The 13,254-nt window shown below is 38.4% G+C and overlaps 1 protein-coding gene across 1 annotated transcript in view; it reads right to left on the bottom strand.

The window, feature by feature from the left end:
* Positions 1 to 12,035, bottom strand: part of LOC135214692 (ETS-related transcription factor Elf-3-like) — a 17,894-nt gene extending 5,859 nt beyond the window's left edge. Inside the window, exons 1-7 of the mRNA XM_064249024.1 lie at positions 11,876 to 12,035; positions 5,575 to 5,633; positions 3,548 to 3,665; positions 1,802 to 2,173; positions 1,407 to 1,484; positions 561 to 777; positions 4 to 87 (exon numbers count right to left, since the gene is read on the bottom strand). Of these exons, the coding sequence (XP_064105094.1) occupies positions 4 to 87; positions 561 to 777; positions 1,407 to 1,484; positions 1,802 to 2,173; positions 3,548 to 3,665; positions 5,575 to 5,604 (899 nt within the window). The 5' untranslated portion in view covers positions 5,605 to 5,633; positions 11,876 to 12,035. The remainder of the gene's footprint in view (positions 1 to 3; positions 88 to 560; positions 778 to 1,406; positions 1,485 to 1,801; positions 2,174 to 3,547; positions 3,666 to 5,574; positions 5,634 to 11,875) is intronic.
* Between the last annotated feature and the right edge of the window lie 1,219 nt (positions 12,036 to 13,254).

The raw sequence follows: 13,254 nt of genomic DNA, 5'->3' as shown, positions 1-13,254 counted from the left end.
GGCTGCCAGCCCTTGGCGTTCTTGCCGAACTTGTACACAAGACGTCTTCCTATGACTGGCTCGAAAACGCGCTGTTTGTAATAGTACCTGAAATTTAAAAGAGAAAGGAGTGTGATAATACATCCGTCACCATTTTCACGAATGATCATGAATTGCTTTGGTATTTATACAGAATAGTTCCGCACGGACTGCAAGGAACATAACCGCGGATACCACATCCACTAGGGATTGGGGCGTCCAATGTATTTCTCCGTGTTTAGTACTGGCCCCCGGGGGTTAATTACAGTCGTCCAAATAAATATTACTTAAAATTCTTGTTCAGGAGGTAAAACTGCATAGAAAACCGCAACTGCCATAGTCTAGGCCGCAGTGGAATAGTACTGTACATCTACCAAACCGAGCCTAACAAACGATTAATTTACTTTCTGATTAAAAAAACATTTGCATAATATGAAATCGGGTCAAATCGCATCATAGTTTTGTATGCTGCAGACTGTGAAAGTATTTTGTCCAGGTTATTTACCAAGTCTGAAACCCCAATTTCTTTTCGCTTCACTCACCGCATCGCTCTGCTCAATTTTTCGTAGTTCATGTTCCGGTTCTGATTGCGCTGACCCCATCTCTGGGCCACTTTCTTAGCCTCGACAAATCTGAATACGCCTTGCTCTGGGTCGTCCCATTCCACCAGAGACGGACAGGTCTCCGGGTCCAGCAACAAATTCCTGATGAATTCCCACAAGCGACCAGTCTTCTTTCTCTTCTTCTTGAGCTCGTTTTCTGTGCGGAAATAACAGGAACAATAATAAAGAAAATAAATCACAATGCGAAATTTAGCCCTCTCTTCGAGAGGCTCTGGGCTACCAACAAAATTATTATTATTATTGTTATTATTAAATACCCACAGTAGCATGAATCTTGAGATGGAGAAACAAATCCACAGTTATGGATATGTAATTGAAACTGAAAAGGAAAATCGAACATTTCCCGAAAGCTTTCTGTACAGACTTATCTTTAGATATGTGAAAATATACATAACTGTAGAATTGTTTTTCCATTATTATTATCATTATAATAAAAAGAAAGGTGTTCATTAGGAAATATTGAGAGGAAGTAGACTTTTACAAGTACTGTAACACAGCCTAAGAGTTATTTTTTACTGCCCATACAAGTTTTCTACACTTTTACACGCGGAGTACACAGTTCCTGATTCTCCGAAGCTGTTAAAATCACCTCAGTATTTAGAGATACGTATTGTAAATCTTGACATTATTATTATTATTATTATTATTATTATTATTATTATTATTATTATTATTATTATTATTATTATTATTATTATTAATTAATTAGTTAATTAATTAATTAATATTAAGTTATTTAATTAATTATTTCAAGTCTGTCCTTACCTGGTTTCCTCGGTCTCCCAGGTCCCCTCTTCTTGGGTGGCTCGGGTTTAACGACTTCTTCTTCGTTGCTACTTTGGTCTGGAAATCACGTTCCACAAATCAGTTTCAATCATTTTATTTTCGTTTTTACGACAAAATACAATGGAATGTACTTCAAACTAATATTTGCAATAGATTTTTATCATAAAAAACATTTAAAACTGATTATTCCATAGCGATAAATGCTGAAATTGTAAATAACTTCGAACAGTTTAGACCTAGGTCTAAGAAATAGACCACGAATTGCAAAGTTGGAGTCAAATCATAGGAAAACAGAACCTTCTCATGCTGAAAGATTGATACGATATGAACCTCATCCTTATAACCTCACGAGGAGAACCTTGTTTGGAACTCACCTGGATCCGATATATTATCATCCACGTCGAAAGGTGAAGCAAGCGAGGGGGCGAGGAGGAGATCGAAGCTCTTCCTCGACGCCGAGGGGAGACTGCCCAGGATGAGTTGCTTGTTACCGTCATCTAGACCGATCGCTCTGCCGTCGACGGTTTCGTAGCGGATTTCGAAACGAGCGGAGGTGTAGCACCCTACCAGCGGGTCCCTGAATATCACGGGCGGTTGCTGTGGCCGGACTGTTGGGTGGTGATGATGAGACAAGTTGTTGTGGTTCGTAGGATTAAAGAAACTCTTCGACTGGTTGATGAAGTCGAAGGGCGACGTTGCTTCCGGGACTATTCTGTTTTTGTTGACGTCTTGGTGTGAGGATGTTGCTGAAATGAGTAAGTACATTGAATTGGTGGGATGACACACACTAACGTTATCTCAATGAATGCAACTTTTGATAAGAATACAGTTTAAAACAGCATAAAAAGAAATTATGATAAGCAGTTCATAGCATTTACGAAAAGCAAAAGTGACCTTGAAAGAGAGCCACTTTATATGAATAATTTAAAACGGTTAGAAGCACACTGGATGCTTAAAAACACACGGTCGGTTTATTATGAAGGACGTTGTTAGTGACTACCAAGAATTTATAGAATTCTTCAGCATCTGATCCTGTTTTGTATGCAAAGACCTTCGTGAAACAATTACATTCTCGTTATCAAACCTCATTTTGGAAGAATAAAGGAAAATTCGCCCTATCGTGTGGAGCTGGCGCAATATGTAGATTTTTATTAAATCAAATTTTTTTTTCTTTTTTGGCTCTGAAATAGAGTACTTATTGGTGTCCAAGAAAACATAAGGAAGCATAAATCGTAGGAGGAAACCTTACTCATTCAAAAAGGAAGCAGAAAGCGTGCAGGAGGAGACACAGAAACTTAACCCATTCAGTAAGGAAGCAGAAAGTGTAGAGGAGGAGACAACAGAAACCTAACTCATTCAATAAGGAAGCAGGAAACGTAGAGGGGAAGCACAGAAAACCAAACCATTCACTGTGGCTCCTTGACGGTCATCTGGAAGGGCAGAAGAAGATACCTTAGGTCTGGGAGCAATGGAGACATAAACCCTACGCTTCTCAAGGTAAGTGAAACAAGAAAAATAGAAATCGATTATTGAATTTAGTTGAAATATCAGAGAAAATACAGGAAGGAAGGCTTCGATGGTATGATCACTTGTTACGGAGAGAAGAACATCATGTTGGAAGACATAGAAGGAAGAAGGGAAGACCAAGAAAGAGATGGCGTGATTATGTAAGGGGAGTTTGTTATAGAAAGGTATTGGCGAGAACGATCCACAGGACAAAAATCGATGGAGACGACTTATTCATAACGGCGACCCCATATAAAAATGGGTTAAAGCTGGGAAGAAGAAGATTACTGAATTAAGGCCAAGAAGTGGGACCCATGAGGTCATTCAGCGCTGGAAGGGAGATTGTCAGCAAGAAGGTTTGAAAGGTGTAGCAGCAGGAAAACATCGCAGTTGCACAATGAATTAATTCTTAGAGCAGGTGGAAAATCAGATGGAAGAAAGATAATATGAAAGGGGGTACAGCAAGTGGAATGAAACCGGTTGCAGATAGGCAAGCAGCTTGCAAAGATTCCATTGCCTGGATTCTGAAGCACGAATATAGGCTATCAAAGGACGATGATTTTGCTTTTACTGACAGAAATCATTTCAAAACTCGAAGCAACATCGTTACCTACTGTCTATGTCATTCCTAGTCGGATTCGTGGGATGAGGAGCAACGATGTCTTCGTCGTGTAGCCATGGCACTTTCTTAGCACTTGCTGTAGGAGGTTGGAGGGCCACGTATAGCATATCCTGAAGAAGGGAAATGATCAGAGGGTGTTTAGAATATTATGCAATATGGCAGCTTACTTTGTTGCTTCCCTAAACTAAGCACAGTTTTATATATATATATATATATAAATATATATATATATATATATATATATATATATATATATATATATATATATATATATATATATATATATATATATATAGATATATATATATCTATATATATATATATATATATACATATATATATATACAGTAGTACCTCGAGATACGAAAGGCTCAACTTACGAAAAACTTGAGATGCAAAAGCCAATACGAAAAATTTAACGGCTCTACATACGAAAAGTTTTCAAGATACGAAAGGTTTCTGAAAGTCCGAGATTCACCCGGATAAGAATTTTGAAAATCGCGCCGCGCGCCGCTATCTTAGTACTATTAGACTCGCCACCATCCTCCTGTTCTCCCATTGGTTCCTGATGCTAGTCGCAGCCATGAAATCCTTCTCTCCTATTGGCCAGCGTCCCTCCCATCATGCATCTACTATGTACACGTGGTGGCGTGCTTCGGCCACTCGGTACCAGCATTGTTATAGCATGCACGAGGTATTCGTTTTCGGGATCGTCAATGTGTCCATTATATAAAAAAAAACGTGACTGAGATCTCTCACATGGGATAAGTGATCAAGTTCTCTCTCATGGGATAACTGGAAACTTTGCAAGGTTGGTAGAATATCCACTCACTGCTGAACAGAGGGTGTAGACCAATCATTTACAACATGCATACCAGTACGTATAATCAAGGCACTTCAGTTTTATGTTGAAGGTCAGCAGCTGAACATTCAGTACCCCAATCAATTGCAGAGAGAGCATTTGGTTGAACAGGTTTTGATGGACACCAGGGCCAACAGTCATGAGGTGCAAAAAAAGAACCAAGTGATAAAAAACAGAAAGTTAAAATTCTGTAAAAAAAAAAAAAAAAAAAAAAAAAAAAAAACCTACATAAAGTAAATAAAAAAAAAGATAAAAAAGTTAAAAAGAAAAAAAAACAGCAGAGATTAAAGCCGCTTTTCATAAAGTGCAATCATTTGTAGAAGACACCCCCGAAAATGCTCACACAGGAACATTGTGTGCGTATATTTTTTAAAGTGTATGTATGTACTTATGTACAAAAGAAAACAAAACGGCAGAAATTAAAGCCGCTTTTCATAAAGAGCAATCATTTGTAGAAGACATCCTCCGAAAAGGCTCACACAGGAACATTGTGAAAAGTAGGCAGAAGCAATCTTCCTTGGATAGTTACGTATGTACGTAGCCTCACTCGAAAGGTAAGCTTCCACATTTTACGTACAGTATATTTCTTGTTACCATGTACACTAATATACACTTTATTACAGGTTATATTTTGCATTTTTTTTCTATTAATTTAGGTATTGAATGGTCCAAATTGTTGTAGTATTTCATTGTTTATAGGTCAATTTAGCTTTATTATGAAATTTACTGGGGTGTTTTTGGAGGGCTTGGAACAGATTAGCCATTTTACATGTAAAATGTGGTCCAAGATACGAAAACCTCATGATACGAAAGGCGCCTCAGAACGGATTAATTTCGTATCTCCAGGTACTACTGTATATATATACGTATATATATATATATATATATATATATATATATATATTATATATATATTATATATTATATATACATACATACATATACATATGTACACATATGTATGTATATGTATTCAAAAATCTTACTTTTCTAGATGCCTACAGTAATTATTCAATAAAGAAATTGGATACCATTTCAGAAAACCTACGCATTAAGCAAGGACGTGGTTGGCTAAACGTATTGACAGTTTAATTTTCCCTTTGGGTTACTATGGAGACACGAATTCGAATCTCCGATTGAGAGAGAGAGAGACTCACCCTTAGAAATCCTTGATTGCTATAAATCATCTTTTAGGGCATTCTATTCCTCTGGTCTCCTGTAAAGAAATGACAAGAAAAATATTAGATCAATATAATACCTTTCATAATTAAAACAATTAGAGCAAAACAACTTCGTAAAATTTATAAATTAATTGGAATTCCAGTCCTATTTATTGTTTCCGGATCATTTTTTGAAAGAAATGTTTGCCGAAAAAAAATCCACTAAGAGATATGCCACTGGATAAAAAAAAAAAAGGCTCATAAAAGGTCACGCCTGGAACCCTCTCCTGCAAGTAAATACATATATATATATATATATATATCATATATATATATATATATATATATATATATATAGATATATATATATATATATATATATGTGTGTGTGTGTGTGTGTGTGTGTGTGTGTGTGTATGGTCATCCAGTTAATTCGAACGAGTTTATTCGGGGTCTCAGAGAAGGTGAAAGACACCAAAGAGTCGGCAGATATTTGTCTATGTTGAGATAATATTATAGAGCAGGATCTGAACTAATAATTCGATTCGTGAAAGTTCTATAGGTAGATAAAAGCTAAGCCTAGAGCGCATTCCGTGGAGGAAGGATGAATAACCTAGGTCTAGGGCTCTTTTCGTGTAGGAAGCTGACAGTTTTAGGAGTGTATCTGGGGACTGAGTCAAAGAAAATCCAATCGGTAAACTAAGGAACGCCATAACAGTTACCTAATACGTAGGTAACAGACTGGTGCTCGCCATACATATTTCGGCATTTAGTTAATTATTTTGCCACTTTTCTTTATTTTTGTATTCTAACGAGAACGAGGCAGATGATCATCTGCGAATGATAACAAAACTGGACAAATATCAATTTAAACTCGAGAAGACTGAGCTTAACGAGAAAATGGCAGACTATGAACAAGCTGTCCAAACTGATCAAGGTAGAAGAAAAAATTGAACACTGCAGTCACACAGAGTAATTGAAAATGTTTTTAATTTAGAAAATTTCGACCAAAGGCCAAGAACTGGAAGGACCTAAGAGGTCATTCAGCGATGAAAGAGAAATTGACAGCAGAAATGTCTGAAAGGTGTAACAGGAGGAAAACCTCACAGTATCGCTGTGAAACCATTATTGGGATAAGGTGGTTAGCAAGCGAATATGACCGGATATACAGTAAAAGGAATGAAAGAGGTTGCAGCTACGGGTCGAAAGAATGCTGAAAAGAACCTTAAACCCTTTATTACTTCGCGAGAGCCACATTCAAGCTTTCCGCCCCACGTCCCCGACTAGACAACTTTGGTGGCCTTGATATGCGTCATGAAGTTACAAGTGGCACCAATCAGAGAATCAGTGTTGGTTTTGGTCTAGAGTGCAGGTGCTTAAGGCGGTGAATTTAGTTGCTGTGAGATTGAAACTCGATAGCATCATATTGCACGCAATATTTCGGATTTGGACGCTAAAATTAAGTTGTTTTGCGATCTAAACTGACCATATACAAATCTGAATCTTGTGAGAGGATCTTAGTTTTAAAATCTTCGGAGTTTCTTAGGGTATATTCATTCCGGGTCAACGGCTCCAATAAATGTACCAGAAACTTAGCAAGCATGGTATTGTAGGAGGCTAGGATAGGGCGGAGGGGAACCCCTTGTTTGCGGATATTAGGCAGGCCATACAGGATACCAAAAAGGATCCGCTGGGAAAAAGATCATCATAAATTTTCTCATTAATTATTCCTTCAGTTTTGAGACCTTAAAAATCTATTGATCCTGTCTTCTATCCGGTAAATTTCTTGATAGTTGGGTTGTCCAATTTTAGTGAATTTGGTGGGATCATCGAGTATCGTGTTCATTTTATTTAAATGGTCAGTTTTATCTAAAATAACTACCCCACTTCCCTTATCAGGTCTAACAACTATGATGTTTGTTTGTTTGTTTGTACGGTGCTTTTACGTTGCATGGAACCAGTGGTTATTCAGCAACGGGACCAACGGCTTTATGTGACTTTCGAACCACGTCGAGAGTGAACTTCTATCACCAGAAATACACATCTCTCACTCCTCAATGGAATGGCCGAGAATCGAACCCGCGACCACCGAGGTGAGACGCTAATGCCATACCAACCACGCCGCTGAGGCGCTAACAACTATGATGTGTTCACGTTTTGACATATTCTTAAGTAGCTCGTAATCCTCCTCCTTGAAAAAGGGAGCCCAGTTAGTTTTTAATTTGGCAAACGTATTATGGGAGGCTACCATTAGTACCATTTATTGGAGCCGTTGACCCGGAATGAATATACCCTATGAAAATCCGAAGATTTTAAAACTAAGATCGTCTCACAAGATTCACATTAGTATATGGTCAGTTTAGATGTAGAATCCCTCTTTACAAATGTTCCTGTGAGGGAGACCATTGATCTTATTTTAACCAAATTGTTCCCTACACCTGACTTTATATATTGTAGTTTTAATTAGGAATCTTTTTAAAAACACTTTTTAGAATTAGCCATGCTGGACATGGGGCCTTTGTTTTTAGTAACCAGCTTTTTTTAAACAGATCGATGGGATGGCGATGGGGGTTCTCCCCTCGGCCCCACCTTTGCCAACATTTTCATGTGCTCCCTGGGAGGAGCAAAGTGATGGAGGCGTGCCCCTTGTCCTTCTGTCCCTTATTTTACACCAGGTATATAGAAGACATATTCGTTCTATTGAAAAATGAATATGATGCTGACAGATTCTTAAACCTAGCCAACAACTTCCATAATAATATTAATTTTACTATTGAAAAAGAACAAGACGGTAAGTTGGCTTTCCCTGATGTTTTAGTTACTAAGGACAATGATAATTTTAACACGACCATTTTTAGGAAAAGTACATTCACCGGAATCTGCTCCAATTTTTATAGTTCTTGTTTTATTAATTTCAAAATTTAAAATTAACTCTAAGTCTGTTCATACCTTAGTACATCGGGCTCTATACCTAACTCTAATTGGCTCTTTTCATTCTGAAATTCTCTTCCTTAAACAGTACTTCCATAACAACTGCTTCCATAACAATTTCTTTCCCTGCCCATCTAGTACTTAAGGTTATTAAGAAAGATCTGGATAAAAAACTTGCACCCTTAATACCTGAATGTAGTGTACCTAAAACTTACTATATATGCAAGCTTTTGTTTTTTTACCCACCAATCAAAACTTTGCTAAACAGTGCGCTAAAATTATTGACATACATATTCAAATACCCTTAAAAGGAATCTATAAATGAAAATCATAATTAATGGACAAAAAATTAAATGTAAGTGACAGAACCTACAATGAAATGATAAAATGTATGAAATATCATCAACTCGTTATACAGAGGAAATTATATATATACTTAAAACACTCTCTTACAAAAACCCAGAGAAATACAGAAAGAGCGAGAGAGAAAGCATTTAAACCTCAGATCTTAAAAACTATTGAGGCTAGAGGGCTGCAAATTGGTATGCTGATCATCCACCTTCCAATGAACAAACGTACTAAATTGTACAGCCCTCTAGCCTCAGTACTTTTTTTTATTCAAGGTTAAAGTTAGCCAAGATCATACATCTGGCACCACTATAGGTACCAAAAACACAGGCCACCAAAGGGACATGGCTGAAAGTTTCATGGGCTGTGGCTGAGAGCTTCATACAGCACTACTCTGTACAGAAAACTTGGCTGCGCCAAAAAAACTTCTGCCCATTTTTTACTTAAATTATTTTCCCCAGTACCCTGCCAAATTCATTTTGGGATACACAATTACATACGAGTTAAAATCTCTTCTCTTTGCATGGTATTTTTCTTGTAGTAGATACCTCATTAAAGAGACTGCTCTTGTTTCTGATTCCTGGTATAAAGCCAATGTACAATGAACAATTTAATTTTTCTCAGCCTTTCCTTCAGTACCTCTCCCAATATTTTCATACTATGCTTCCATAGTATCACTTTGCTGTAATTTCTACACATTGCGAAGCATCCTCTTTTGTGTAGATGAACAGCTCTTTTGGCTCTCCCTTCCTCCATCTAATTTTCATATATTCTTGTAAGCTCATAGAATGAAATAAAATGGATTATAAATCTAGGCCAATGGCCAAGCGCAGGGACCTATGAGGTCATTCAGCGCTAAAAGGAAAATTCGAGAGTAGAAAGGTTTGAAGGTGTAACAGGAAGAAGATCTTGCAGCACTCATAAAACAACCGTTAGGAGAGGGTGGATAGGAAGATGGAAGAAAAAGAATATGTATGAATGGAGGAGGTACAATACAAGGAATGAAAAGCATCAATTTCTTTGTGTTCTTATGTCCATGTGAGGCAAGGCGGATAGGCTCCCGTTCTGTAATTACTTGCTAAGTATATATAAAAATCTCAGTTTTTAAAAGTAAACTATTTTTCCTAACTAAACAAAACTGAGGTCCTTTACAATTGGAATCAATTAAGGCAGAGCCTGGACACAGGCGATGAAATCTTAAAACAAGGCAGTTCGATAGTTAACTACTGGTCCGGTCATTGGGAGTATCTCCTTGCCGAATAATAAACATTCCAATTTTCTTTCGGCCGTCAATTTGGATAGACGTGTTCATCACTGCTCTCTGCCAGACTGTTTCAGCTGACTTCCTTTCAATCCTGGTGGGATTTTTTTCTTGTTGCTTTTTTGCTTCATATATGTGTATGTTGTGTTCTTTGTGTTTGTGGATATATAACGCAAACCCAAGAATTATAATCACTGAAGAATCCTGGCCCCAGTAGGCAGTGCCTGGGGATACAGGATAAGAAGTGCGGCAAAATCCGTGCTTCCCTTCATGTTCATCTTGCCGAGGACATGAGTGTAATCTAGAAGATCGTTGCGTTGTGATTGGTCCATGGTGCAGTGGAGGAAGTTTGCTCGGAGGCGAAGGTATCATAGGAAGACTCCTAAATCCGTCGCCGAGGGTAACACGCCCCCACCACTCCTGTCGTATAACTTATAACCCCTCGTCTTCCTCACTCTTCTGGTAATCGTCCATTGCTTGCTGCTTCCCCTTCAGTAGAAGCCTCTGCTTCTGCTTCCTCTCCCGAAACATCTTGCTATCCCAAATTACACATTCATTACAAGTCAATTCTGGGGTCAAATCTGACCTCCACAGTCCGTGCATAGAGTATGCAGGTCATAACAGGATTTCGTTAATCTAATATCGCAGCATTCGCTGCATTAACCAACACTCTGTGAACTAGAATTGGTCATGCTGACAAGTCAAAGCGAGTCAACAAAGCCTAGCAGTCCAAATCAGTAAAAAAAAAATGGTCAAAATCAGGAAATTCGGTCAGTCAAGAAACCTCACAATGCCTAATTTTGTCAAAACTAGCTACCATAAATAGGAATACTTCACCAATTGCTGCAAAGTACAACCAAATGAGAAGTAAAAAATTTCCAAAAACTACTGCTGCTAACAACTTTGTGCTATCACCAACTGGCAAAAATATGAAGCTCTTCGCTGAGCTGGTTCCTCTCTTACAAACTAGTGGTACCGTGAATTTCCAAAATTCTAGTTGCCGATGAGTTGCATAATTAAAAATCACAATTTGTCGAAAATTGTATTTTTCCTAACTATACAAACCTGAGGTCCTTTAACAATAGGAATGTAACTCAGCAGCAGCTGGAACCGGTCATAAGCTTTTAACTGCTTGTCCGACAGTCGGTGGTCCGCGCGACTGAAGAGTCACTTTGCTTTAGGCCAAGGAAAAACAGAGTGAGGGGTGGCACGAGGTGGGACTGTGTGTAAAGGACCTCAGGTTTGTTTAGTTAGGAAAAATACAATTTTCGACAAATTGTGATTTGTTCCGATACGTAATACAAACCATCGGTCCTTTAACAATAGGAAGATTCACTTATTGGTGGGTGGAATCTCAGACTCGAAGGGTAGTAGATATCCCTCCCGAAGGACATTTACTATCCAGGTCTCTGCTCCGTAGCACTGCCAAGTTGTGCAATGGCTCGCCAGGCACCCCCCCCCCCCCCCCCATGAAAACATGGACGAATGCAGATGCTAGAATTTAAGGTTAAGACAAACCAAGATACAGTTTGGCGTCACGTCTCACTCCAACAGTACTACCTACTATCCTGGCGACAACTGTTGTCCCACTGATAACGCTAACACTGGTTTGCTCTGGTCATCTTTACTTATATTCTGTGCACTTTCTGTTGTCCTAGGTCTACGAGTTAATCATTGCGAAGCAATTGAAATTTCGCTGTCCGAAACCCTCCATTCCATCTCATTCAAACGTCACGTCACTGACAAGGTGCTACTTACTTTTAATTCCCACAGAAGTTCGCCGAGCACGTAGATCTACCAAGACTAAAGATGCTCCAGTCTACGACGCCTTCATTGAAGCTGCAGGCCGCACATTTACGCGAGTGCCTCCGATGAATCCGAAAGAGCCGTTTGGCTCCGGGAACACACACTGGCACTGCCCGACGTCCCCGTAACCCAGACCCCCGCCCCCCCACCACAACCACTACTGATAAACCTCCCCGTTGATACGACTACAATCGCTATCTGTGAGGTTATCGTGAGCTCTGGGTTTCTAGTACCTAACCAGTAATGTCAGTAATGGTCTTTTCTTTATTTGTGCGTGTTCGTTTACCAATAAAAATGTTCTCATTCGAGTAAATTAATTTTTTTTCGTTTTTCCTTATTCACATTCTGCACAGGGGATGGCGAGAGAGAGAGGTGGAGTTGCCAACGACTTATTATGAGTAAGGTATATGATGATTAAGTACTAAGCTCTAATTCGAACATGAACGGCGATAAATTAAAAACTAATTACATTACCCTTTAAGAAAACCCGTATGTTTCGTTTATTATTAGTGACATCTCAAATATGCAGAACTTTCAACCGCATTGGCAACTAAGTACTATCTGGCTTCGTCAATGCTGTGAGGTGCTTGCCACTGCTTGGAATCACATATGTAACTTTATTTGTTTATGATCGTTTTTTTTTTTTTTTTTTTTTTATGCCTTTTTTTCTCGTGGAAGGAAACGAGCATGATTGGACCAGGAGATTTTTTGGTTAAGGCTCTGTACGTAAAGTGCATTCTACCCATGATCTAGGTGTTATATAGGAGCTTTCTTCACCGAGTTTGCTGACGCATTAACATGGTGTGTTACCCCCTCCCCAACCAGACCCGCCCCAACTCTCTGAGTGTCATGCGGACACATGCACAGGGTCACATGACACGGCGGCAGATAAAGTACTGTATGAAAATATGTTTCATGTGTCAACTTTAATTAAACTGTTCAGAAGTAAGATTCACTGTAATTTCATCGTGGTAATTTCATCGCATAGTAATTACATCTCATACATTTTCACTGCATCGTAATACATCGTAATAACACAAGGTCAGTGATTTCATCGTAACGGTTCTTTCACCGCACTTGTTTTTCTGTAAAACGATCCCTGTATCACTGTTATAGTTGTTGATGGGGATCAAAGTATTTAACTATTTGCATTGGCCTGTTTGTTGAGTTTTCCTACTTAAGTAATTTCATCATCTTGATTTTCCATAGATTGATGATTTTCACTTGTGTTTTATGTTTAGTGTTGGAAAATCAACTTTAAAACGATGTAAAACATATATAACCAAGTTCAACAGCATATTTAGTTTCAGAACGTTTAAAACTTTCCAACA

The sequence above is a fragment of the Macrobrachium nipponense genome, chromosome 46, assembly GCF_015104395.2.
Source record: "Macrobrachium nipponense isolate FS-2020 chromosome 46, ASM1510439v2, whole genome shotgun sequence".
Taxonomy (NCBI): domain Eukaryota; kingdom Metazoa; phylum Arthropoda; class Malacostraca; order Decapoda; family Palaemonidae; genus Macrobrachium; species Macrobrachium nipponense.
The sequence above is the reverse complement of the archived record's forward strand: the minus strand, read 5'-3'. Positions and strand labels throughout refer to the sequence as shown.